The 26,891-nt window shown below is 41.0% G+C and overlaps 1 protein-coding gene across 1 annotated transcript in view; it reads right to left on the reverse strand.

Moving 5' to 3' along the window:
* Positions 1-8,516: 8,516 nt before the first annotated feature.
* LOC113170171 (protocadherin Fat 3) overlaps positions 8,517-26,891 on the reverse strand; it is a 50,095-nt gene continuing 31,720 nt past the window's right edge. The window contains exons 31-51 of the mRNA XM_026372128.1: positions 25,994-26,147; positions 25,655-25,888; positions 25,290-25,468; positions 24,222-24,435; positions 23,884-24,098; positions 23,656-23,793; positions 23,319-23,462; positions 23,038-23,235; positions 22,327-22,604; positions 21,670-22,232; positions 21,281-21,412; positions 20,941-21,098; positions 20,268-20,799; positions 19,832-19,985; positions 18,244-18,397; positions 17,234-17,644; positions 16,827-17,082; positions 13,111-13,209; positions 12,457-12,516; positions 12,165-12,206; positions 8,517-9,274 (exon numbers count right to left, since the gene is read on the reverse strand). Coding sequence (XP_026227913.1) covers positions 8,517-9,274; positions 12,165-12,206; positions 12,457-12,516; positions 13,111-13,209; positions 16,827-17,082; positions 17,234-17,644; positions 18,244-18,397; positions 19,832-19,985; positions 20,268-20,799; positions 20,941-21,098; positions 21,281-21,412; positions 21,670-22,232; positions 22,327-22,604; positions 23,038-23,235; positions 23,319-23,462; positions 23,656-23,793; positions 23,884-24,098; positions 24,222-24,435; positions 25,290-25,468; positions 25,655-25,888; positions 25,994-26,147 — 5,073 coding nt within the window. The remainder of the gene's footprint in view (positions 9,275-12,164; positions 12,207-12,456; positions 12,517-13,110; positions 13,210-16,826; positions 17,083-17,233; positions 17,645-18,243; positions 18,398-19,831; positions 19,986-20,267; positions 20,800-20,940; positions 21,099-21,280; positions 21,413-21,669; positions 22,233-22,326; positions 22,605-23,037; positions 23,236-23,318; positions 23,463-23,655; positions 23,794-23,883; positions 24,099-24,221; positions 24,436-25,289; positions 25,469-25,654; positions 25,889-25,993; positions 26,148-26,891) is intronic.

Here is a 26,891-nt window from a genome sequence, read left to right on the forward strand (position 1 = left end):
ACCCACGACTTTCCTTTATGTCTTACACTTTCTCATCCACTACCACACTGAGGTGTGCGTGCAAGGGAAGATTTCCCCCCAGCCCATTCCCAGCGTGACTTCCCAGAATCTGCCTTTGATCTCAGCACAATGCTTGGAGGTGCTTTAAGTGTACACACAGTGGTGGGTCTGCTCGGGAAGTCCAACCAGCACGCTGTGACTTATGTGGGGGACATTTTTAAATATCAAAAATTGTAAATGCATTGTTTTGCTCTAAGTTGTGTGAAACTATATAAATATCCAGATTAATTTATTAAAACTTGTATTACTGCATTAACCTCTTAAAAACACACTAGATTAAAGTAATCATAACAGCAGGAGACACTGTGTGAGAGTGTGAGTGTGAACATACTCAACATATACTAACATACTTCATGTGCGGGTGCATGCCTCCACCAGGGTGCCATTTTTGGACTCTGGACTATGATTCACCTAGTACACAGTGCAGCTAAAGCAAGTGGAGGTGGCTGTCTAATCCCATTCATCCCTAACGTGGGTAACTGGTGGCAGCAGTGCAGTCAAACTCTCCATCAGATCCTGTGGATTCCTATGTTGTCGATACCCTCAGTGCCAGTAGTGACACATTGAGGCCATTCACTTGTTTAACTCTTCACTGCAGGGCACAGCGGAGGCCCTCAAGCATAGCAGCAGGAACAGATTAGAGTCGCCCAGTTTCAGCCTCAAAGCTGAGTGATGTGTTCCAAAAGCCTGATATGGTGACCAGGAGACACACACACACACACACACACCTGCACCAATACTGAACACTTAAAAACACAATAACACAGACAGACTGAATAAATCCTCGAACAATGTCACATATGAAGAAAACCAACGGTGTTGATGGGACAAAACAGAAAGCAGCAAACAGAGAACGGCAAAGCCTCGATCGTGCTGTGCTGACTATAGGGAGCTCGCTTCACAGGCTTCTGAATCTATAGCCATTATGATGACTGTATGTGTCTGCTCTTTAATAACTTTAAACACTCGCTTCTGGCAGTGAAGCATATTGTTGTGAGAATAAAAGCAGGAATGAGGAAGTGGATGAATGATGTTCTGACAAACTCCTAGAAGTAGTACACCGCTGCTTTGTGTTTTCCCAGTGCTGTGCTCCACAGGACGACATGGTTTCAATTTTTTACCACAGGGACTATCAAGGACGTTTTTGTTGCTTAACTCTCTCAGAGACATTGTTCCATGGGAGAAAAGAAAACAAATTGGAAAGCTAACTTGGTAAGTTTGATTTCATTTTTGTGTCTTTGGAAGTGATGTAATATAATGTAAGTGTTGTTACTTGTGACTGTGATGAAAATTCGGTACCGGCAAAGCCCAGTGGAGGAGTCCTACTGACTGTATTTAATCAATCAACTTTCACATTGGCCAGATTCATACTCTACATGCTAACCTTTCAAAGACAAAAGAAGAATAAAATATTGGGACCAAAATGTTTTACTAGCAATTGACATTTATAACTCCCAATTTAATCAAGTCATACAACATTGCTCTTCATAACATTACATTATAGCGGCTAAATTCTGCCAGGTGATGTGTGATAAAGGGCAACACCCACGGCCATTTGTTAAAATGTTTGATTGAAAATATCTGGACATAAACTTCATAATAAACTTTGAAAATCTCAAAATCTCATAAGTATAAGCAGCCAGTAAGCCTAAAAGTGTTTAAGGAGATCTTGATATAATCTGGATTTGGAATTTCTGCCATCACATGATCATCTTATTATTATTACTATTGGGAGTAGAATCTGCAAGCATGACAGCAGGCGTTTCTTTTGGTGAAGGTTGTCGTGTCCTGTTGCCTTCCAGGTGTGTTTCACATGCAATCTAAGGTGTTATAGGCTGTAAAGGTTACTACACACCACAGTCATTTTGCAGTTGAACAGTTCAATAAGGCTCGTATGGATTCGTTCGTTGTAGCAACTTCAGAAAATCTATGTGTTTATTCCGCTGCCAAGCATAAAAACCCCCTGAAGATCAAAGCACAATAAAGAACACACCTCCTTACCAAAACCAGATCTCAGCAATCTCGAGGGTGACAGCGTACAACTTCTTCAGAGCTGAAGCAGATAATCAGCTCTGTTCCAACGCCTTCTGATGCAGCCAAATTTCTTTGCAACATTTTGATCCATCATTCTGTCTCACCTCTGTTTTAGGCAGCATTTCTTCACAAGATCAGAACAAAACTGGGGAGCGATGTAATAAAGCCCGGCGTTAACACCAAAGGCCCCTGTCAAATCAGCAGAGCTCAAGCCAAGAGTTATGAGGGTAGAATAAACACATAGCACACAATGGGATTCAGCAATTTCATTGTTTATTTTACTTAAAATTGGTGAGAAAGAAACATCTGTTTTTAAATGTAATCCAATGACATTAATGCATGTTCGTAAACAAAAACAATAAAATCCAATAAAGCACATGAAGTGTGTGGTTAACTTCCCTGTCTCACACACACATAGCGGTTTTGCAAACACATGCAAGAGCCTCAGTAATAATCTTTTAAAACAGAAGGGGAATGTGGATGATGGAACAGGGCTAGTACAGCACACAACTTCCCCTGCACAGTCACAAATGGCTGAGGGCAGCTCTCTGATGTGAATTCATCTTGTTATAGATGAACATGACCCCTTCTCATTCCTTTTCTTTCCATACCCCCCATTGCCTTGTTTAAGCAGTGTAGGCACACTTTGTTTAATTACGCTACAGTATTGATGAATAACACATGCGACCAAATTGCTTGGGTTACCGACTGTATTTGTTCTCGTTGTGATCATAACGTGCCGGCGTGTTTGTGTGCGTGCATGTGTCTGTGTCATCGGAAGCAGATGTTAGCCACACAGATTAGGTCTGGCTGGGTGCGTAATCCTGGTGTTACTGAGAACAGCGTGGATTTATAATCACCCACACAGCTACCCTTAAATCAGGAGGAACTGGGGAATGGTAATCTCTCCTACTTTCGCCACTTCTCTACTCATCTCTCGCCTTTCTTACATTACATATCCTCCATTCTCCCTCCTCCTTTATGTAACATTCTTTTATCCTTCTGTCCACCCCTCCCTTTGACTGCTGTGTCCGGCCGGATCTGGAGGAATATCATTGTGATAAGAGCAGAGAAACAGAAGAATGAGAAAAAGAATAGGGGGCGTGGGGCTAGAAAGGGGTTTTAAGTGGCTTAGCTGACTCTGGGGTGTAAATTGCCAGATGGTGCAATGAAAAGCCAGCAGAGCTAAAGGGACTGGCAGGTCCTCATCAGTTTCCTCTGATGCATGATGAATAAACACAACAGTCACTCTGTTTATTGCTCTCTCTCTCCAGCTCTGTGTGTCTCTGTTTTCCCTCACATGCGCTCATATTTGCCTTTGGTTTGACCCTCTGTGCCTGTCACTAGGACAGCCAACAGACTGCTTGGAATACGTTAAACAAGCGGGATGGTCATCAGAAGAGTGTGCCAGGGAGAGTATGTAAGTTATTGGAACACGTTACATAATCCTTGTCAGAATAATTTAATGAGATGTGAATCTGGATGAATATATTGCTTGTAGTTTTCTTTTCCTTCTCCAGACTGCAGGACTGTCTCTATCTTGCATGGTGTTTACATTTTTTTTTTGTTGCATGAACCACACACATATGGCCGGAGGCAGAAGTAATGTTATGTAAGGTTGTGCCTGTGAGGATGCATGTCCTGTGGGTAAATACTCCCCTTTTTTGTCTCCTTCTAAAAAACCTAAAAGGAAAGTAGGATCACCACGAGAGAGAGAGAGAGAGAGAGAGAGAAAACATTTAAATGAATGGGTGATTCAGAGCAAGCTGACATGCAGATGGTATGTCGTCTGCATCTTTGATGTGCTAACAGACCTCTGGCTGTTATCACCTGAGATGTCTTTTGCATATTATGCTAATTGAATAAATCTAGTTTTCTGTGTTGCCTTGTTGTGACAGGCGGAGGTAATAGAGGAAACATAAATTCAGGTGTTGTGATCACATTGGAGAGCAAAAAAATAAAAAAACAACAACAAAACAAACAAAAAAAAAAAACATTGGAGAGCAAAACAAACAGATTATTTTTAGATTGTAAAGCCAGTATTGGGAGTTTTAAAATGCCTCCCATGGTGACAAGTTTCTTCAAGTTTTATGTGCATTTTCCATAGTAGATGATTTTTTTCCCTGGGCTGAAAACAAAGTCACCTCCCTCGAGTTCTGCCTTGTACGTGTTTTGAGTCTTTTGTGGTTCATGGTTCCTGCAGGGAGAGAGAATAGAACTGGAACAAGCCAGGCAGCATTTAACTATGAGCTATTCCCATCTATTGCACTAACACAAACTGGCATGCAATAAAAGATATATGCAGTGTTACTCTTAAATGATATCCACTGTCCAAACAAACAGAAACGCTCTCTCCGACAAAATGATTTCTGTCATAACAAAATTCAGCTATGTGTGCAGTTGTTGAAATGACAACAAATTATAATTTTATTAAAGGATGTAATGACAGATTGTTAAAAGGTTTATGAAATATTTTAAATGGGGCATGTCATGAATGGTACTGCTGAATCCTGACATACAGCATCTACAATACTAGTAAATTAAAATGTTGAGGAGTGGCCAAGAGATCATTCTCGAGTCACAAGACTGGGCTCACTCCCATGTATCGCAAAAAAAACATTCAGCATTTCTGGAGAGCAGGCTTTAAGTAGCATGCAGAGACAGAAATCATGCATATTTGCTGCAGCACACAGGCACATATAGCATACACACATACACACACACACATCTCCTTTGTCCCTTAATTGGCCAAAATGTGTTGTATGTGACAAAGAAAATGAAACACAAGCCTGATCAGGGGGATGTCTGGTTGCTATGGGAAAGTTTCCTGGCAGACAGTCAGCCTGGTGGTGTTTATACAAGGAGGGTTGGACAATAACAAGGACAAAGTTTGTGAGTCAACTCCACTGGAGTGGGGGAGGGGGAACCACAAAGGTTACTTGGTACACCTCCTGACCATTACCTGCTTTTAACTTTTGTCACCATTCAAGAACAACTGATCGCCTTCTGAAGAATGATTGATTGAAACTGATTAAGAATCGTCTCCATTCTTGTTGGTAACAGTCAGTAATGAAAGCTGCTTTAATTTGGATTATGTGCAGACCTGCATGCTGCATTAATCAAATACAGTACATACTGAGGTTGTGGAATGTAGTTTCCAATTTTCTTTTGCTCCTGAATCCCAGTGCACAAAACTCATAAATTTCTGTGCAGACAGCAGAAGTATCAACTAATCACAGATTGCTGCTTTTAGAGATGCACAATCTGCAGAATTTGATCATAGCAGTGGGTCAGTATAGGGAATAAACTCAGACAGGAACAAAGAGTACCACAGAATAAGACAGATCTATTCAAAACAGCAAGGGAATCAGCTCTTGAGGTAAACAAAAAGATTATGCTGAAATCTGCTCAACTGTTGACAGCGTATACGGGCAGAGGAATCTAAACCATGATCACACCCCCCCTGTTCAAATCATCTCAAGTGATTTCAAAAGAAAAATGCATTGTTTGACTGATCATACAGATGATGCACTTGCAAAAGACATCCTTCTGCCTTTGTGTCTTCCTGCGACGTGATGTGACTTTAAGCTCTGCTAAATGAATCTGCCAGATTCCATTTGGGAGGCAAAGAAAAAAACATCTAAGAGGTGTGACAAGACTGACTTGAGAGGATTAAATATTTTATGGGTATTATTTATCTCATGTAGCTACTTTGAGCTATAGCTCACCTGCTCCAGCACACAAGGTGCAGTATATATTCACTCCTAAAGAAAACTATTTTGAAGACAGTGCTAATACAAGTTACAGTGCCGTCAAGACAGATTTCCCTCTTTTTGTTTACCCTGAGCTGCGGAGAAGGGACACTGTATCAGTCTATCAGCGTGAATCAGAACTATAGAAATACAGTAAAACTGTTTTGAAGATCATCAGACATCCATACTGGCACGTAAAAATCGAGCGTCAGCACATCAACACCCTGAACTAATTTGAATTTGGCCGACTGGAAAGTTTTTGTGAGATGATTCAACTGCAGCGGATGCAATAAAGTTTTAAAACGAGGAACAAACTTAACAGCTTTAATGGCATTTTTTGTTCTTATCTGCAGTGTCGGGGTTCTGGCCTTTGTAAACTTCTGTTCTGTGTCTCACTGTATCCCTGTGGGTTTCCTTCAGGTGCCTCGGTTTTACTGCCTCAGTCCACAGACATGCAGACCAGGTCACCTGGAAACCATAAAGTGCCCACAGGTGTGAATGTTTGTCCATGTTTTAGTCCGACCTCCCAGAGATGTTTCTCTGGCTTTTGCCCAATGCAAGCTGGAATACGCTTCAGCAACCCACTTACAGGAATAAACCCGAACACGGTAAAATGGATGAATGGATTGATGGACGCCATCCTGTGACGCATGGACAGATTTGGTGACACACATGTGATCCTGACCTGTCAGTTGTGTATGTAGCTTTTAGTGTTTAGTACTTCCAAATAGTTTATTTGTGTACTATCTGTACAGATCATCTCTCAGTATAATATTCTCTTCTTAGAAAAGCAGCAGTCTTGCAAACAATTCAGTCCATTTACTGTTGTGGGAGTTTGCTTTGGCATAACAGAGGGCTTTTCAAAAAAACAAAAAACAAAACAAAACAAAAAAAAAAGCTTTAATGGCATTTTTTGTTAGAAATTACATTAATCCACGTGAGCCTTCTAACAGCGTGCCTTCCATTTTCTGTGCTCTCATTCATAAAATGCTGTTACAGAGTTATGCTACAATTAAGATACACACACACACAGTACAGACTGCTGTGGATAAGTTGTATTTACACCTCATAGTATCTCCGTCATCCTTCACACGTCCAAAATACACTACGTACTGTATGTTTCTTTACATTGTCGGGTAGGATGTGAAGGTTTTTTTTTCCCTCTTTGCCACAAGGAGCGAGTGAGACATTTTTTTTCTAGGTCAAATCATACACCATGTTTACCAGATGATTTATGATACGTGTGAGATGAAGTCAGACTAGCACAGCTGTTTCCATTACTTTGTGTACTTCTGACAGCAGACATCTGGTCTGGCTTGTTCCCAATCCACAATCCTGAACTATCATTATGAATAACTTAATCCTTAAATACTCCTAGTTACCTACCACCTGTTTGTTCTGCCTGCTTTTCAAATGTGTTGAACATGCAGTTTAATTCCACTTGCATTGCCTTTGTTGTGTAAGAATTGGGCTGAAGCGAATATGTGCACATGTCTTGGTATGTGACTCTGTACTCTAAGGTTGCATTTTCACATCATTTTTTTAAGGATTTCAGCACATAAACTTTAAATTCATATTACACATTAATACCACATGTAAACTGGGCCTCATTCTATGCGGAGCACAGCTAAAATCAGGTAATATATACAAGGTACATAATGTACATTGAGAGTAATATCAGAATCTGTACTGATATCTCAATCTGCATATCTCTACAGATCTTTCATAACCGTGAGCAAGTTGAAATGAGAGGTCAAAAGTGTTGTTTTATAAGTAAAACAATAAATATGTAACATTACCTAAAGTGCTTTCTTTAATCATCGAGCCATATACCCCTGGTGTGTGTGTTTATTAAGAGCAACTAAACAAATGAATGGTGCAAGTATTATATAAATAAATATCGAATAATTAAATGATTAAATGAAGATCCCCTGGTACTAACGCCTGGTAATCTTAATAGCATCTCTGAGGCTATGTCAGGGATGTGGGTGAAGAGTTCTTTCCAAAACAACCTCGAGCGTGTGTCAGTAAAAGTATGTGAAGCATTACAGTAAATAGCTGAGCTTCCATCATTATGGTGCACGTGTGTGTATGTGTGTGATCCAAGAAGACAACATATGAAACACATGATGACATAGATACAAAATGTTGGTACCTAACACAGAGGCAGATCGGCTCTTCTCATATTTTGATGTTCATAAACACTGTGTTTCAGTGCTTCTACTGTATGAATAATAAATGTATTTGCATTGATTCACAGCCAATCTCAGCTAACGCTCATGGACCACAGGTAAAGGCATCTAGAGAATGCATATATTTCCTTTTATTCCTCCATCCTATAAATGAGCTTGGGGATTAGTGTTTCCTTAAAGCAGGATAATAATTTGGGGAAATAAAAGTATTTAATAATAATAATTGACACTTTATTAATCCCCTTGGGGAAATTCTTTGTGGACAGGCGAATCACCAGCCCTGCAGTACATAGACAACCGCCGACTGCCCTACCAACTAAGCCACAGTTTCCCCTATGGTAATTTTGTCATTTAATTATTTTTAGGTGGTGAACCAATGGACTAGTATTATAAATGTCACATATAATTTGAATATATGTGACCTTTAATATATAAATTTTATTTTTTAAGTTTATTTGTTTTAAACAGTCTAGTGTACTCATTTAAATCCATCCCAGCCTGTGGGCTCAGAGCCGGTTGAGGCTCTGTTTGTCCGTGTGGCTCTTCTGGCTCTGAGAGACACCAGGTTCAGTAGTCTCTCAAGCTCGTCCCCAGAACCTGCCAAACCACTGGAGCTGAGCCGTCCGCCATCCTCCTGTGATCCCATCCACTCTCCTGGCTGTAAGTCCCATGCTCTGAGAGGGGGCAGAAGCTGAGCTGGGTGCAGGTCAAGACCCGGGGGGCTTGATGGGTATCCCTCGTAGGCTCGCCGGGTTGGGGGTAGAGTGTCATAAAGGCTCTCTGTGTCTTCATTTTGTTCCGGGTTGCGGCCACACTCTCTGTATTCCTCGTAAACAGGCGAAGAACTGTCCTCACAGCTGTCCTGGCTGTGCATCTGCTGATGGCCTCTGTGGTCCTGGTGCACCCCTGTGTCTCTGCCCCTGTTGCTTGTGTTCGTCCCTTCACCATCGTGTCTTCTCTTTTCTTCTCTGCCAAGAATCTGTTTCCTCTCCCACTCACCCGACTGATTCCTCTCCCACTGGAAAGTCCTCCTCCCGCTCTCCTTTCCTCGCTCTTGGCCCCTGTCACCGCTGTAGCCCAGCACCCTGTAGTCCAGCTGGAGAGAGCGCGTGCTGCTTCCTCGTCTGATGTTCTGCTGCGTGTCCCTGAGGTCATAATGGGATCCCGCCTCAGGTGGACGCAAACGTGATGGGGACAGCCAGCTCGAAGTCTGACTAGAAGACTCCCAGTGGTGTGCTGAAAAGAAAAGACAGAAAGAATAAATCTGTTGGGAATAGTTTCAATGACAAATAGTTCGGTTGTAATGGAACAACTAGTAGAAAATGAACTGCTTAAGAGAATTAATACATTGTGGCAGGAGCCCAAGGATTTATTCCCTTGACAAACTAGCGCTGCCAAATGACTGGAAGCATGTAGTTGTCACTTGAATGTGTATGATATATTACAAACAGCCTTTCTGAATCTGCGCGACAATTAGATTATCTATCTAATAAGATCAGCCGGTGAAAGGTGCCACATGATAAATCACTTCTGAAGCGACAGCATCGTTGCAATTTTATCTATGGGATGTAAACATCTGTGCATCAGTTATTAGAGGAACTGATCTAACGCTGATCACAATTAATCAGTTCAATGCAGATTCCACCTCCGTCCTCATAAAGTCACCACAGCATACATGGGATTTACTCCCACCTCAAAAACAACTCTGCTACTTAAAAGAAAAAAAAAAAAGTCAGACATTTTTTATTATGGTAATAAACTGGCTGTGTGTCTATATCGTGGGTTGTTGTGTGTGTTTCTGTCTTTTTTTCCTCTGCTTATTATCTTCTCGCTTGATTTCTTTTTTATCTTCATGCGATTTGTCTGCGAGTGCGTGTGTGGTGCATGTTTGAGGGTATGAATGTGTATCTTCATGCCTCTGATGCAGTGGGAGACTTGTGAATCACTTTGTTTCTTTCTGTATCACTATGGGGACGTATTCTGTGGGGATGTCTCCGGTGTGTTTATGTTGCATAATGGCTCAATCTTTCATTCAATATTTATAAAGTCACTTAACAAAATTCCCCTTTTTACATATGATTTCATGCTATTAAATGGACAGAACTCCTTAGTAATCCACTACTTCCTACAAACTACAGCATGCAGGTTGCATAATTCATGGTTAGGTTAATGAGCTGTGAGTGAAAAAATATCATATTGATGAAGTGCGAGGTGCCAGAGGGGTCACACTCTGTGTGGGATGGAGAGTACACTTCATTAGATGTGCCAGCTCGTGGTATATAATGCATGACACGTTTAAAAAAAGGGATATCTACTTCACTGCCATGCCAGCAAACCACAAAACATCTTCTTATTGCATGCCATGCTGCTGAAATTTCTCTGTTTCTGATGGAAATATTTTTATTGAAAAATAAATTAGAGCTCTTATAATCCATAATGTACTGTTTGATGAACTCTACACAAATCTCATCTTTGCTCTGCAGGTGGCGACTCGCTGTCGGTGAAGTGGAAAACAAAACAAATATCTCATGGGACAGGAAATCTTTGATGATGAAATTCTCATCTGATAGAAACGGCTGAATACAGGAAGACATGGCGAATTACGACATGGAAGAAAGCACACTTGATGATGCCAAAAACACACACAAACACATTAATAACACATATTTTACACACACAAACACATAAGCGCTGTAAGTGACACATAAACAAATGTAATAAAAGCAGCAATGAATGGAGACTGAGAATTTTTGGAGTATTTTATACGGTTGTTTCTGTAGCACCTTGTGTTTGGTATGTTTCTCCCATCAGTTTCCTGGACTTGAACACACACTTATGAAAATTATAATAATTGAAAATCCACGTTTCTAGCATTGCTGGACAACAATTTGATTCATCATCTAATTCTCTCTGACATAAAGCTTCTTATGCTGCAGCGTGCCGGCCGGGACAGAACCATAAATACAGTAATGACCTGCTTTCAAAGTAGTTAATTACATGCAACTGATAACAAACAGTCTTGGTAGCTACACTGTGAGGCAATTAACATGGGTTTTAAGAGTGTAGCGCAAGCAACTTAGCTTATGCTACACTCATACCCTACTACATTATGGTTGCACTGATCTTCACTCAAGCAAAACTATGTACAGAAATTGCTAATTGTGAAACTTCATACAGTCAATACAGAAGATGGTGCTGTGTTTAGTTTTTCAAACTAAGTGTTTGATTTTTTTTTTCTTTGGTATTTTGTGTGACTCAAAGACCAGAGGCCAGGGTGAAACTGTTGCTTTGCTTAGAGTAAGGACAATTACTCAACTCAGCTATTAAATGTCAGCATAACTCAAAGCACCTTAACTATTAATATACAGGAGGCATTCATTTGTGATGGATAATTGCCTGTGGTGAGGGAAACATTTTTAAGTTATATCCTGTTTGATTTAAATAGCTGTGTTTTATCCTGAACATTTGTTGCAAGGGGGTTTGGTTTTGATAGAATTTCATAGAATCAGAATTAAATATCAAATTCACTAATCCAATTCAAATCCTTTAAGTCCTCATTCAAAGCCATTTTTGCTTTAGCTTTCAAAAACCAAGGTTCAATTTCAGCTTTTTCAGTTATACTGGCTAAGAAAGTAGAAATGCTACAACTTTGAATGGAAGCCTAATTGTAAATTAAAAGTATTTAATCACAACCTGTGGATAAATTCTGGAAATAAAATGAGCAGCATTGGAAAACATGTTGAATGAGAATTTGGCACATTGAAATAACAGGTGTAGCTTACTTATGTTTGCACAAATGTTTCAGAAACACTAAAAACTGGAAGTATTCATTTAGAAGGATTAAGATAGTAAGAGCAGAATATGCTATGATACTTGATCCATGAAATGAATGTTGTAAGGCACATGGGTTTGCTTTTTACAACTGCAAAAACACAGTGCCACATTTACATACATCAACTGGCTTGAGCAGAAATAGTCATCTACCGAATGGGATGTGATAAAAGTACTGAGAGAAAATAATGTAAAGAATACAGTGGGTTGGGTTTTGGGATCACAGCTCGGAAAATAAAGCCCAAGGGAAGGCGAGTTAATAAGATGTTTTTCAGTTGCTTTACATCTCACTCACCAGAGCTGTTCTGCTGCTGCTGTTCTTTGTCCATGTTTGACACTAGAGAGGGAGAGAGGAAGCAAAAAAGAGAGAAAGACTGAGACAAACAACACAGAAACCAAAAGAGAAAAATCTAAAAACACAGAGATCCAGTGTCAGAAACTGACACATGGAAATCCAAGCAGGAGTTTTTCTTCTAAATAGGAAGAGGGACTGAACAGCAAAAGCTTTGGCACGTTATATCTTAGTGGCACTGCATAAACACGTTGGCATCGGGAGACAGGCAAAAGAGGAAGACAGTCATTCATACCTTCACTTTCAATATTATCAACAGCATCATTGACTAGACGTATGACTGTCACTATGGAGGCTAGACAGAACACAGAAAGAGAAAACAAACAGAATAATATCAGTGCATTCATTCAAGAGTAACGGGTGTGACCGAGATGAGATGGAGAACATGTGTGAGTGTGTGTGTGTGTGTGTGTGTGTGCGCACACACGTGTTCAGTACAGAGGAGACATACGGCGTGTGTGTCCTCTAAGGAAGTAGGAGAGACATCTTTTCAGCTTTACTAATTATGTAGTGAAGCATCTATATGGGCTTCTTAACTGAAAAACACAGACCTACGCATGTGCACATATACACACACACACACCTGTTCATTAAAGGTGTTTGGGCATCTACCCTTTTTTCCAGGGAAAGATCAATGATATTGACTTATCTGGAGAAAAAGGTGCCTTATGCATTCCAAGAAAAGATCTTTTTTCTTTCACTGCATTAACCTTTGATGCATTTGATGCATTTAAGTTCAGTGTTCATACATCCAGGGAATTTTAACTATAACACGGCTCTGAAAATCCAATATCTACATGAGGAACAACTGTTAGAGGCAGTAAAACTATAAAGTTTTCACAAGAAAGATCTAAAAGGTCGTGAAGTTGTTTTATCATTAGAGTCTTACCGTTGTCGTCAAAGGACTCCGAAGTGTAAGAACTGAGGGATTGTTCCTCAGAGGTGGAATCGGAGAGACAGGCCACCTCGTCCACCAGCCCTGTGACATCTAATGTATAAATACATAAAAGAAAAATGACTTTCTGTCCATCCTCGCAGTAAAAAGATCCCTTCCTGACATGTCTCTGAGTTAATACAAGGCTTGGTCAGTCTCAATTAGCCAGCTGTTAAATGTGCCCACGTACACACACTTCCACTTATTCATTCATTTTCTAGGATAGAGCTTAAATAGGTAACACTGTATATTGTAAATATTTATATTTCAGTATATTATTCACAACCTAAAGACAGTTTAAGTTCCATTATGTACAATGGAAATCGGGTCTTCCTTCAAAGGCGGTCTAACTGCTTTGGGGAATAACATGTTTAACAAATCCCAGTAGACCCACTGCAGCTCTAGCTCTGTGCACGTCTGCACCAGCTGGAGGAGTCAGGCAGGGTGAAGACACCAGAGTTACTTGTTCTAGTGTTGCTCAGTGGAGCAGATGCAAAACACAACTCTCCTTAAAAAACAAAAAAAAAAGGAACACAGAACACCAATCGCATTATAAGTCTTGAAAAGTTGCTCTGGTGAGGCTTCTTCACTGTGGTAATTATTTACATTCACTACCCTGACATTTTGTCTGCACCAACAACTTAGATTACATTTTATTTGGAGAAAGCTGCCAAGCTTCGGGTCTCCAGTTAGTCTTACCCTGAATATCTTTAGAGGTGACATTTCAAATAAACACATGCTTACAAGCCAGTGCAATCCCAGACACTCCTATTTCAAGGGTTAAACTGAATCCAGTCACTTAGTGGCAATTCTGAGTGATTTTTAAATACAATGGTAGAAGGACAGAACAGGTGCTTCTGTGCCGAAATGACTTCAAATGAAGCCTCGTGTTGTTATGAATGGCTACAAGACCGTACATGTCTCTAGGTCCTCTACATTTAAACTCATAAAACGCCTGGTTTCACATTATTGCTCAAAATGGGAATAGGATACAGAAGGGAAATAGAGTGGACGTCAATGGTAGATGTGCTCTAAAAATTATAAAATGGCTTGGAAATCAGAAATGGCAGCTTTGCTGATGCGATTAAATGTAACTTTTGGCAAAGGTAAAGAGGCAGAAAGAGAAACAGACATTTCACTGCTGAATCTCAGTTCACTACGAACCACCATTAATGTGTCAAACTGACTGATCGTTGACTGAATGCTCAGGATTTTCTCATTTGTCATCAAATGTTTCCTTATTTAAGTCTTTACTATACAATTCAAAGATTAATGCAAATTATTGTACAGCTGCTTATATTAGTCTGGAGTAAATGCTGAGCATGCTGCAGTTTGTTAAATGGAAAAACATGTGTTGAAGAAAGAACAAATGTGTCTTAAGTTACAGAAAAATATACAGTGGTTTCAATACCAAACACAGGACAGCAGCATGACCATGACCACATAGCTCTTGTGAGGATGTAAACAGTAAGACAACACCAGTTATCAAACTAAACAGACCTCAAACTCTAAAACCGAGTGCGCCTCACTTAAGTACTTTTTTTTTACTTCAGCGTGTGGACAATCCTTTTAATTCCTTCTCTTTGATTCTGCTTTTTGTCCTTACCTACCCCTTTTTGCTTTGTACACGTCTCACCAGAATCATGTTAGAAAAAAAAAAATCTATCTTTCTTTTCAATGTATTTTCTTTTCTCACACGTTCATTTGTTATTGTGCCAGTGACTCCCCTTCCATGCGCCGACATTGGCAGCTACGCCTGAGGCTACAGGCCTGACCCCTGCTCCAAACCTACCACTAACACTTCACGCCAAAACACATTCTCATCACGGCCCCAAACTTTTTGGATCCCTACACTCTTTTAATAGAATTTAAAAAAAATTCGCAAAAACTTTTTTTGTACATTCATCGTGTAATTTGGATACTCAACTTTTAGTACGTGAGTTGATATTTAATTTGAACTTTAAAGTTTTAATTGGAAACATTTATTATCACTAAGCCAAACATATGTTTAATCCAAAGCTCCAAACACAACTGCAGCATCTTCATACTTGGCTTTCTGTACTTTTGTATTGCAAGTGTAGTAATCTTTACAAGTCATTACATCATGATTAAAACTAAATTTGAAAAACATCATCAAGAACCATATTCTGCCAAAAAATGAATAATACAGGACCTGATAAGTATTTTCTAAGTATTTAATTATTCATTCCATTTCATTTATTCATGATGCAGCAGGTAGTGACAGAAAAACAACTAATATGTTTCCTTGTTAGTATCTCACATATTGACTTGCGACCATCTATTGCACTATTCATTAGTATACTTGTTTGTGGTTGCTGTGGGGTGAATAAATAACTAAACCGTTTCCAATTGATTAATTAAATTGGCAGTTAGTAGTGGAGTCGTTAAGATTATATGGAGGATATTAGTTCATTATTGTCATGTCTTAATTACGCGGGTACGTGCTGTTCTTGTTTGTGCATTTACTCAGCAGGGGAGCAAAAAAATAAAAAATAAAAATAAAATAACCCATTTCCCATTCCCACAGGAAGAAATCAATAATTAACAAGCAGGAAGTTCCCATCACAGGCTGTATTATTCAAACCACAGCTTGGCCGGAGAATCGAAATATGTGACGTCACCCGTAGCACTTAACAACCAAGTTATATTTCACTGACATAAAAACTAACTGTACACTGTAAACTTGAATCTTGGTGTTGACAGTGTTGGCAGCTAAACATCGGACTGAAGGTGAATCATGATTTTACCGCTGCCTCCTAGTGTGCTCTCTCATTTGAAGGTACAGTTCATTCAATATTCATTCGTTCTATTCGCCGTCTTTGTCAAACTCTTTTGTCTTCTCAGATCCCACCACTCTCACCAGCCTTCCAGAAACTCCAGCCTTTCCCACCTGCCTGCTCACCTGTTCGTTCCCTATTAGCTTCCTAGTATGCTGTATATAATGGTCCAATTCTACCTGCGCTCTGCCAAACTGTTTATCTGTTTATTCGTAGGGTTTGTTTGCCTGGTTGTCTTTTCTGCCTGTTTGCCAGCCTCTGAATACAACTCCTGTTCATCCTCACATGATTGGTCTGCTTAGTTTTGCACTGTTTTGAACTCAAAATCAGTGTCTTGGCCTCTGACAGGTGCACGAGAAGAAAACTGTGGGAGCCTTGGCAGAAAAGTTTGCTGTCTTCAAGTGGAACTGTTCCAACTTCTTTGATTTTCACTTCACTTTTTTTGATAAAAAGTAGGACAGGAACATAGGACATGAGTTCTGGCTGATTACCCTGACCATTCAAATAGAAGTGCACAAGAGATGTCAGAGCGTTATCTTGATAGAAGGGGACTCACAGTAATTGGCAATTTTGCGGCAGTGCACCAGAAAAGTAAGTTATATTATCATTTATGAGTCCCAGGAAGTAAGTAGTAAAATTAAAATGAAATCAGAGCAAAATAAAAATATTACTTCTTAACCCCTTTTGCTTATTCTGGGCAGTTTGCTTTGATGTATGTGTGATCAAAAGGCACGGATCCCTGTGAAATAAGCTCTTTTAGTTAAGTTGATGTTACGGGTGTAACACAACGAGTTCATGGCCTTCGTACTCTGCACCATTTGTATCAGATGTTAGAAACTGTGTGTGCATGCGAGTGTGCCGTCACCGTCTTACCCTGTGGACTGTTCTCTCTCTGTGTTCTCTCCAACTCAAAAGCTCTCTGCCCCCATTCTTCCACTCTTTCATCCCTCACCGTCTCTGGCCCTTCCTCCCTCCTTTCTTCACCCTCCCAGGACACCTTGTGAGCTGGGCTGTGCTCTGAGCGGCGAGTCAGTGCTGAAGGCAGATTGGGTGCCACGCTGCACACCGCGATACCCCGCCTATTGACCACACCTCGAGCGTTAGACATTTCTGAGAGGAAGCTGCTTAACTGCAGAGGCAGAAGAGAACACCGCAGAAATATAAAAAAACCTTATTTCACTTATTTTTGACATGAATGCAACAACGTATCTGGACGGCTTAATAACCGGGTTAATAACCCAGGAAAGGGAAAAATGTCAATCATACACAGTTTTACATACCTGACTGACCTCACTCGAAGTGGTCTTCTCACCATCTCCACTCCTCATGGCCTGGTTGCTGAGTCCTCCAGGTAGAGGGGAGTGGGCAGTTGGACGCACCATGACCTGCGGGGGACCCCCAGTGCTGCCTCCCACCTCGCCATAGGTGCTAGTGGTCCCAGGTGAACCTGTTACACGCACAGCTTTAAACTCAATTCCTTCTGCCCCTGTGCGAGTCTTGTGCAGCACATAGCTGGTTTCAGTGGAAATAGCTGAGACGCCCATCACAGTGCCTGGGCCTGGGTCCGAGTCTTTTCTGAATTTGATTTTTTTTCGAAAAGCGATGAAGAGCACGAGGAGTAGAATGATGACGAAAGCAAGGACTCCAATGCCAATTATTTCTCCTGGTCCGATGTACGACAGGGGCTCCGCCTGGTCAACATGAAGACAGGCGTCACAAAAAAGAAAATAATGTTGGGTATAATCGTAATGTTTTCATTCCTGTGTCAACATATATCTACAATCATATCTCTGAAGTTGAAATTATGAATTCCACAGATTCATGTTTTAATAGGTTATGTGTTGAGTAAGTGCTACTTTAAAAAAACCTTAAAAACATCCATTAAAGCGACAAACAAAGCTAACGTAGCCACTTGTTGTCAAAGCAGCTTAATAGGTTTTGTTATCTATGGTTACTTCTCTGCTAATTACAGTATTCTAGGGAATAAAGAAAGCACCTTCCATCTCATAATGTGCAACATTAATTGAGTCTCAATGTAAGGTATGTGATGCATGCCAAAAGTCAAGAGCGTAACAACTTCAAATGGAAATTGTGATTTACCCATTACCACACTTTCATTCATCTACTGTGGAGATAGAGATACCAAGCTTCTGAATAAACCTTCCGGGAGGACACTGCACACTCAAAATTCTCAACAGCTTCACTGAGTATGCCAAGTCCAATTAGCAGCAAGCTGAATGCACAAACGGCAATCTGTAATGCCTTTGCTCGAGTGTTTTTCATACTATACCTGCGTGTCGTCGCCTGTATCACCAGGTGTCTGGTCGTCACAAAACTGACCCTCGTACCCTTCTGAGCAGTTACAGTAGAATGACCCGAATGTGTTGACACACTCTCCATTTCTGCACTCGGCCTGGTCACACTCGTTTACATCCTCGTCACATCTGCAGAGGCACAGACATAAATATTGCTACGCATGGGAGCGGTGTTGGTGATTTGTATCGTAGTTAAATTGATGAATAGAAGATGAAAGCTTGAAATTGAGTTAAATAGAGAGAAAGAAAATAAATAGCTTGGAAGTTTTCTTCTTTTGCTAAATCAAGGGATTATCTTCATGGGTGGCCTGTTATGCTCATTTATGTGGTTATGATTTAAAGAAATATACCTATTCAAATACATACACACACACACACACACACACAGACTCTAACTCTTGGATAAAGATGTAAATGCCGACAGAAAGGCAAAAACATAATTTGACTCCGCATACATACATACATAGATACTCGTCTTACAGTGGTTTGTCATTTCAAACATGACGCCCTGCTGTGTGGGAAGATAGAAAATGCGTGTTTCTCCCTTTTCAATTATTTTTTTCTTGATGGGATTTTCAAAACATTGTACGGGAGTTGGTGTGACGTAAGAAGAAAAAGCATTTCTGAGTATTGCGGGAGGCTTTCTTGTATAACTATCCAAAGTTGTTCTTTAAATGATAAAAGTGTAGAGGGTACGTAAGCACATATCGTTTACGTAAGGCCTACGTATACTGGTCAGTGTTGTCCATTCACTTATATTTTGTATTATTGTCAATTACCAATCTTCACAAGTTCAACTGTATTATAATATCATATTTATTTTCTATTTCTGTCTATCATTCAGCTTTTAAGTCCACATTTTAGTTCATTTTCTAATCGAAAATTGTTCATTGCATTGTTATTTATATGTGGATGCAAAAAGAAATGTTAATTCTTTTGTGACATTAATTATCATTTACAAGAACAAACAATTTCATAGCTAATTACACTCAACAGCTGCCTGCTTGTGGCAGCCTGTAGTATTTGCTTTAACTATGACTTCCATTTCATCTCATGATTAAATGATAATGATTTGGACAATTTTGGCATTACATATCAATTTGAAAAATGTAATTTAATCCAGCTACATGTCATGTTTGAACAAAGCACAGCAAACAGAAGCATTTTCTCCTTTGAGGGAAACGTGCCCTCTAGTGGTGGCTCCATTGAACAACAGCATGAGTAGAGAGGTTGTTTCAAAGGCAATTACTGAGCTGTAATTAAGGCAGCCAGCGAGTGATTACAGGCTTTCCAACTGAAATGATTGTAAAGTGAATTAGATAAGAAATACTCATTTATGTCATTAAACTAAAACAACACAGTGGGTGTTGGGGCGTTCGTGTGGTGTGCGCAATTCTACAAATGTTATTTTGTGTTTGTATTCATACCAGAAGAGAATTGCAGATGTTAATGTATCTAAATCACCGATATAATTGTGTATACAGTGTTTAAACAGGGCACACTCTTACAGTCAGTAATTATATCATAGTGTGTCTGTGTGATATAGAAATTATTGTATCTTACATAAGTCCCCCGAGTCCTCGAGGACAGCCACAAAGGAATGCACTGCCCACGGCCTTGCAGTCCCCACCGTTCTGGCACGGGTTTGGCATGCAGGATGTCAGTTCAATTTCACAGCGCCCCCCAGTGAAGCCGGCGCTGCAACTGCACATAAAGCCTGTTTGAAAAACATCCCAAATGTGTCAGATATTGCGTAATGTTTAGACATGAATAAATAACATGAACATCAAATCCTGTTAATATCATGGGATTCATGAGAAACCAACTATTTATCTGTTAACTGCATTACGTCACTAATACACAAATAAGCCTTTAGATAAAAATGAAATGGCTTTTAAACATAATACTGACTGAATCTGCTTCATATAACAACTGTTATTTATGTTTTTCATTTATACAAAGAGGTGACCACACAATGTGGACTGTTATCTACACAAACCTCCAGAGGGTAAGCTGCCACAGATGGCTCCGTTGAGGCATGGCTGACTGACACAAGGATCTGGATAAAGCACGCAGCCCAACTTGACCTCGCTCAGCCCTGCTATCTCAGCGTAACGGCTCCTTTTATTTTGCAGTGGCAGCTCGTTACCGTTCAGCATCAGTGAGCCCAGGCAGCCCTGGAAGCCATCCTGGGCTCTTGGCGAGCCCCTAGATCGACGGTCCCCTAGTCTATGCATCCCCTGATCTTTCGCTGGCCTTGGGCTTGGCCTCTCGCCTTGCCCGTTGGGTGACCTGACTTGAGCCCCAAAGAAAAAGGAGGAATCTGGGGCCAGGGGCCAAAGGCGAACAGGTGCACGGGCTGCTCTGCGGCGCTCCACATAACTGTCATCCAATGACAGGAGAGTGTAGTTCCTAGTCAGCTCCAAGGCAACTGCATGCCAGAGGCCATCATTTATTGGTCTGCCAGAGATACCCATAATGCCTAGGGTGTTGTCACAGTCCAACTGGAACCACAGTCGACCCCCTTCAATCTGTGGCAAGAAAAGGAAAATACTGCAATTGCATATTTTAAAGTTATATAGGAACTAAAAAAACGTACGCCCTGTCCTGAGGAGACCTGGGATCTGGACAGAGGTTGTTGTAGCATTAAGATTTAGAGTAAATGTGTTTACCTTTAGCATGGTACAAGGGTTAACCCGTGTAAACATAATGACTCCTCTTCTCTGGAGAGTCCTGATCCTCAAGCCGAGCCTCATCTCTCCACTCTGGCCATTCTCCGTCACTCTGTATTTGATGTAACTGTTTCCAGAGAAACTCAGAGAGGTTTGACCTAAATATTCACAAAACATAAGATTAGTGAATTTAAATTAGAAGAGAAAAAACTTAATTACTAAAATAAAAGTAATTCAAAATAAAACATTATTAACTGCTTCTAATGTGGTGATACTAGTCATCTACCTGGACCACACAGACAGATATATAAATTTAGCATTAGGAAGGATGAAATGATACCTGCACACTCGTCTAGTTTCTCAGGCTGACACTGGCAGACAGATGGAGCTGTAGGACCAGAACGGACACACTGCATGTCCGCTGGACAGGATTGTCCTTCACAAAGCTCCACAGGGGTGGGGCATGAACCTCCTGTTCAGAGAATGGCATATTAAGAAATATTTATAGTAAATTCTACATGTAGGATATGAGAATATCTGTTTTTACTTATTAAGAATATCCTTTACATTTATAAAAAAGCATCTACAAACACTTAAAATGCACAAAGTTTATTCAGACACTTCAGAATTAGTGATCTACTGTTACTGACATTACATACACATCAAAATGAATATCATACACTAACTTATACAAGAAGAACACCAACAGTGCATGAGTGCAACGCTCACCAGGGCAGGTGCAAGTCTCAGAATGGCTGAACCTTGGCGACACCAAGCTGACCCTCTCTGTGCTGTAGGTGACGGGCGAGTCACCCTCCATCACCAGCGTCTGTTCACACACTCTGTCCCCACAGTCCAGCTCCCCGGAACAAGCGCTGCTCACCACCACAGCCCCAGCTAGGACACCTCGTATCTGGCCCCGTGCTGCTGCTTCCTCCAGCTTTGCAGACAGCTCTTGCTGGGAGTAGAACCCACCCATCCGTCCGCCACCTAATGTCTCCGGACGTTCCATGGCTAGAAGCAAGTCTACGTCAGGTGTCCCCATCACTGGCCGTACACTGAGGATGTGGAGGGGGTCCTGTTGTCCTGGTGACCACTTCCAGCCAGCTAGTCCACGTAACATAAGTTTAATCTGGCTCAGATAGCGACCGAGCAGGTCCTCTGGGGACAGGGAGCCGAAACGTAAGGTCAGTGCACTACGCAGGAGCAAATCTGTCACCTGCTCGACTTGGACAGACACGTCAGCGATCACAGCGAAACGTCCGTCGCTCACTGTGGCATTCATCTGGTATCTGAGAAAGGACAACAAAATGTGTTGGTTTCACAAAGAAAAGTTACCACTAGTTACACTTTCTCTGTGCGTGATGCTGTGTGTGTGGTGTTTACCTGCCAGGTTCCAGGCCGGGCACAGCTGTGATGCTGCCATCTTGTCTGTTGATGTTAAACATGCTCTTCGGCTGAGGCTTCTGGGTAAAAGACAGAACATCACTGGGGTCACGGTCGGTTGCATAGATCTGACCAACCGGGCCACCCTGGAAGGTATCTGTTACCATGACAATGAAGATTTCCAGGGGGGAAACAGCGGGCTTGTACTGGCTGTTCCCGATGACCCTCAGAAATACCCACGAAGAAGAGGTGAGACTTGGTTTCCCAGAGTCACTTGCCTAAGGGAACAATTCAAAAGTGCATTAAGAGTACTGTTCTCTTCTTAATAATAAAAGACAGAACAGTACGGCGTGAAATATTAAGAACTGATTTAGGGTTGAAACTTTAAATCATTTTGGGTTGTAAGCAGTCTCAGGTGCTGTACAACCAAAGATTAAAAACAAACAAAGACAAGGAGCCTCTAAAAGGGACTTGAAAAAGTCAGCGTCGAACACAGACCCACAAGATTAGTAGTTTTAATAGCTTTTCCGTAACAGAAATGTGTTTATATAAGCCTAGTATATTTAAACCCAAACGCCTGACTTGGCAGCTAATAGTGACAGACTGTGGGCAGCTCCCAGTGGTAACTGTGCGTGTGTAACCATGCTGACAAAGTGTTTTTGTCAGAAAACCTTTTCTGATTATATTGGTTTAAAAATACTGGTCCCTAACCTGGATTTCAAGAGTGAATTCTCTGGGGGCTTCGGGGCCAAGCACACGGTTGGAGCACAGTGTTCCAGTCTGATCGAGGGAGAAGAAATTCCCCTCATTTCCTGACACAATTCGAAACTCAAAGGGGGGTCCGTTTCTAGGAGAGTCTTTATCACTGACTGACAGCATTAGCAGGGTGGTGCCAGCATCTTGATTTAGCTGGAAGCATAGAAAGAGAAGATGAGATGACACCAGCACAAACACACAAACATACACATTAGCAAACAAAGACAGACTGTTACCTGAATGACAGCTGTAGAGTTGGGAGGAGTGAAGGCGGGAGGGTTGTCGTTAACATCGGAGATATCAATGTTAACAGTGACAGTGGAGGACATGGCAGGAGATCCACTGTCGAATGCCTGCACTGACAAAGAGTATCTGGAAACCTAGATGGAGCAGAATGAAACGAGGATGCTGCAGCATCTGTATGTATTAGGCACTGTTATTCTCGCATAATATGAGACTTCATTGGCCATTGACCTTGCGCAGGTTTGGTATTTTCTGTTTTGGCTGTGCTCATGAACCATAAAATTACTATTGATTGTTTATGAGATATTGTACTTAGAGGTGCATCCTTACTAGTTCTCTGTCGAGCCGCTTATTGACTTTCAGCAGTCCTGTTACGGGGTCAATCCAGAAGTGGTTGCTACGGTCACCTTTCAGGATAGAATAGGTGATTCGCCCATTTACTTGGCTGTCCAGATCCTCTGCCATTACCTGGACAACACAGAAATAAACTAAAGTATAAATCTATGAAAAATATCTAGACCAATTTAAGGGTGGAGAACAATTAATAACAAATGGTACCCTCGTAATTGTCTGGCCAACAGGCGCATCTTCGCTGATCAGAACATTATAGATGTCTTGACTGAAGGCTGGAGCGTTATCGTTGACATCCATAAGTTCAATGGTTACCATGGTAGCGGTGCTGAGAGGAGGATTCCCGCTGTCCCATGCCTCAACTGTGAGGTAGTAGTCCTTACACACCTCAAAGTCCAAATCATCAGCTACCGTAATAGAGCCTGAAACAAACATATGTGGTGCAGCACGTATAGAATTTAATTTAATTAAATATTAGGGCTCAAAATAGAATTATAACTCTGCACTAAGCTCTGGATATGGAAAACCACATACAAGGACCTCACCCAGGTTTCTGTGTATGGCAAACTTTCCCAACTCATTGCCCGACCGGATCTTGTAGGTGATCTCAGCATTAGGTCCGATGTCAGCGCTGCTCGCCAACACGCGCAGCACCTCGGTTCCCACAGCTACATCCTCAGGAACAGTAACGGCGTAGTCCCTCCTCTGGAAGACTGGAGCGTTGTCATTCACATCCAGAACCATTATGGTTAAATCAACCTGAGGGAGACATAAGAGACTGTAACAGGACTTTCAACCATTTAATTTGTCTGTGCTGCTCCAACACTTCTGCTCCACCATTACTATATAATTAGTAATATAATTCAGACTAACCAGGCCAGGGTTTTGCTTCCTGTCCTGTGGGTACTATACTGGACCTACTACAAATATTGCTACAACTCCTGGAACCCGTCATTCTACAACTAACTATACGACTGCTGCTACAAATAACATTTTGTGTCAGGACAGAGGTACACATCTGTCCAGCCTGAGAGCCAGAGATTTCACTTTTGCCTAAGTTTTATTTTCTGTTTCGGTTTATGACTTGTCCTAGTGATATGAGAGAGACAACACTGCTTGTCTTAAGGACTTTCCCTCCTCTTTCCTGCACGACCCCCTGTCTTTGTAGCCGTCCCCTTCCCCATCTATCCAATCCCACCTACTGCTCCCTTTGATGGAGATTTTGCTAGGTACAGGTATTTATTCTTCTTCTTTTTCAAATATGTGTTTGTACAAATATATACATAGCACATCCCCAGATAGATGACTCCATGGCCATAGTGTAATAATGTAGTATATACTGTACATTCTTTGTGTTAAAGTAGTTTAGGTCAACATAATATAGATTTTCGTTTTTAGAAATAATTTTATTAAGTCACATCAAATATAATTGCTGTAAAAACTGCTGTGAATTCAAGAACTTTTTCCATTCATATTTATTCCTAAAGTGTCTTTTTTTGAAGATCATATATTTTGGAGTAACACTTCCTGCAGTTCGGATTAGTAGATACACTGTATAGCATAGCAAAAATGCAGCTGGGATTAAATCTAGCTCACTTAGACCTCCCACTTACCTGGGAGGACAGTGCCCCCTGTTGTCCAGCTTGGTCAGTGGCCTGGACACGGACGCGATAGGAGTCTCGGCTCTCTCTGTCTAGAGATCTCTCCAGAATTACCATTCCAGATATCGGGTCGATGGAGAAGAAACCATTAGCTGATTCCACCAGAGAATATACAACAGTACGGTTAAGACCTGGATAGTGTGGGACAGGAGAGAGTTTCAGGAAAATTGTATGTGATGTATAACATATGTAGGAATTGTATGTGACACATGCAATAACATATTATTATTATTATAATTATGGTCATGTATATCAGCAGTTTGGATGAATGCTTAGTGCTACAGCAGATATAACAGAATAACACTGCACCAGCTTACCTTCATCAGGGTCTGTGGCTTGCAGCCGTGTAATCAAAGCCTTGGGGGCGGCATTCTCATACACGCTCGCCAGGTAATGAGAGGAGGAAAACAAGGGGGCATTGTCATTCACATCCAGCACTTTGAGAGAAATGTCAGAGCGGCAGAACAGCCCTCCCCCATCAGTTGCCTGAGCAATGAGTTTGTAGCTGGCTGTTGTTTCTCGGTCCATGAAGGTAGCTGTCCGAAGTTCGCCTTAGGACACAAATGGAGAGGTGTATGTAGCTGTACAACGTTTGATCTGTGGTTTACTGTATACGTGATCCTGTTCTGAACACAGAAAAACACAATGAAAAATACCAGTGTTGGCATCCATGTAGAAATCTTCCACCCCAATGCCAAACAGTGAATACTGAATCTCAGCACTGGAGCCTGAGTCAGCATCTGTTGCGCCCACTGTCAGAATGCCCTTGTTAGTGGGAATGTCCTCAGGAAAAGAGGTGCTGTACACTGCCTGTCACAACACACGCACAGACACACATATGCCATCACACAATAAAACCACACAGTGTTAGAAAAAAAACAAACAACACACACACATTTGTCCAACATGTCAGAAAACACATTAAACTGTTGGGCGGTGCATCCATTATCCCCGCTGATGGAATGAGTATAACACAGTTGAGTGCCCTTCTCTGACCCTGCTCCACTCCTTCCAGTCACTGCTGCTAGAAATGAACTTTGTGGCCTCGCTGTTTCACAAAACGCAGACCGACACAATGGCAAACTACGTCTAAGTACAATGCAGCACATGCCACCGTGTTGTTTTTGCTCTATTCTTTAAATTAACAAATTATGTACGAGCTTTATTTCTACCATACTACCACTTTCTCTACTACAAGTTGAAATGTTTTGCTTTACTTATTACTAAACTAACAGGTACTACTACTACTATCTATGCCTAACAGTGCCTGACGAAGATCTGTGTTTCTTTTTTGCAGTTTTTCTTCTATTAATACATTTAATGCTGCTACCATTAAATTCCAGAGGAACCACTTTATATCTAAACAGGTCTGAGCTGTCTGAGAACAGAAAGAATACAAAAGGAGAACAGGGAGACAGGGAAATTGATAAAAAAAAAAAAAAAAGTAAAAAAAAAGACTTTAAAGGGAAAGTTTCTGAACTAATTATACGAGACTGGAGAAATTCAGAAATCTACTAAATGAAAAGGGATTACTACATTATTCACTACATAAAA

The sequence above is a fragment of the Anabas testudineus genome, chromosome 14, assembly GCF_900324465.2.
Source record: "Anabas testudineus chromosome 14, fAnaTes1.2, whole genome shotgun sequence".
In the NCBI taxonomy this organism is placed as follows: domain Eukaryota; kingdom Metazoa; phylum Chordata; class Actinopteri; order Anabantiformes; family Anabantidae; genus Anabas; species Anabas testudineus.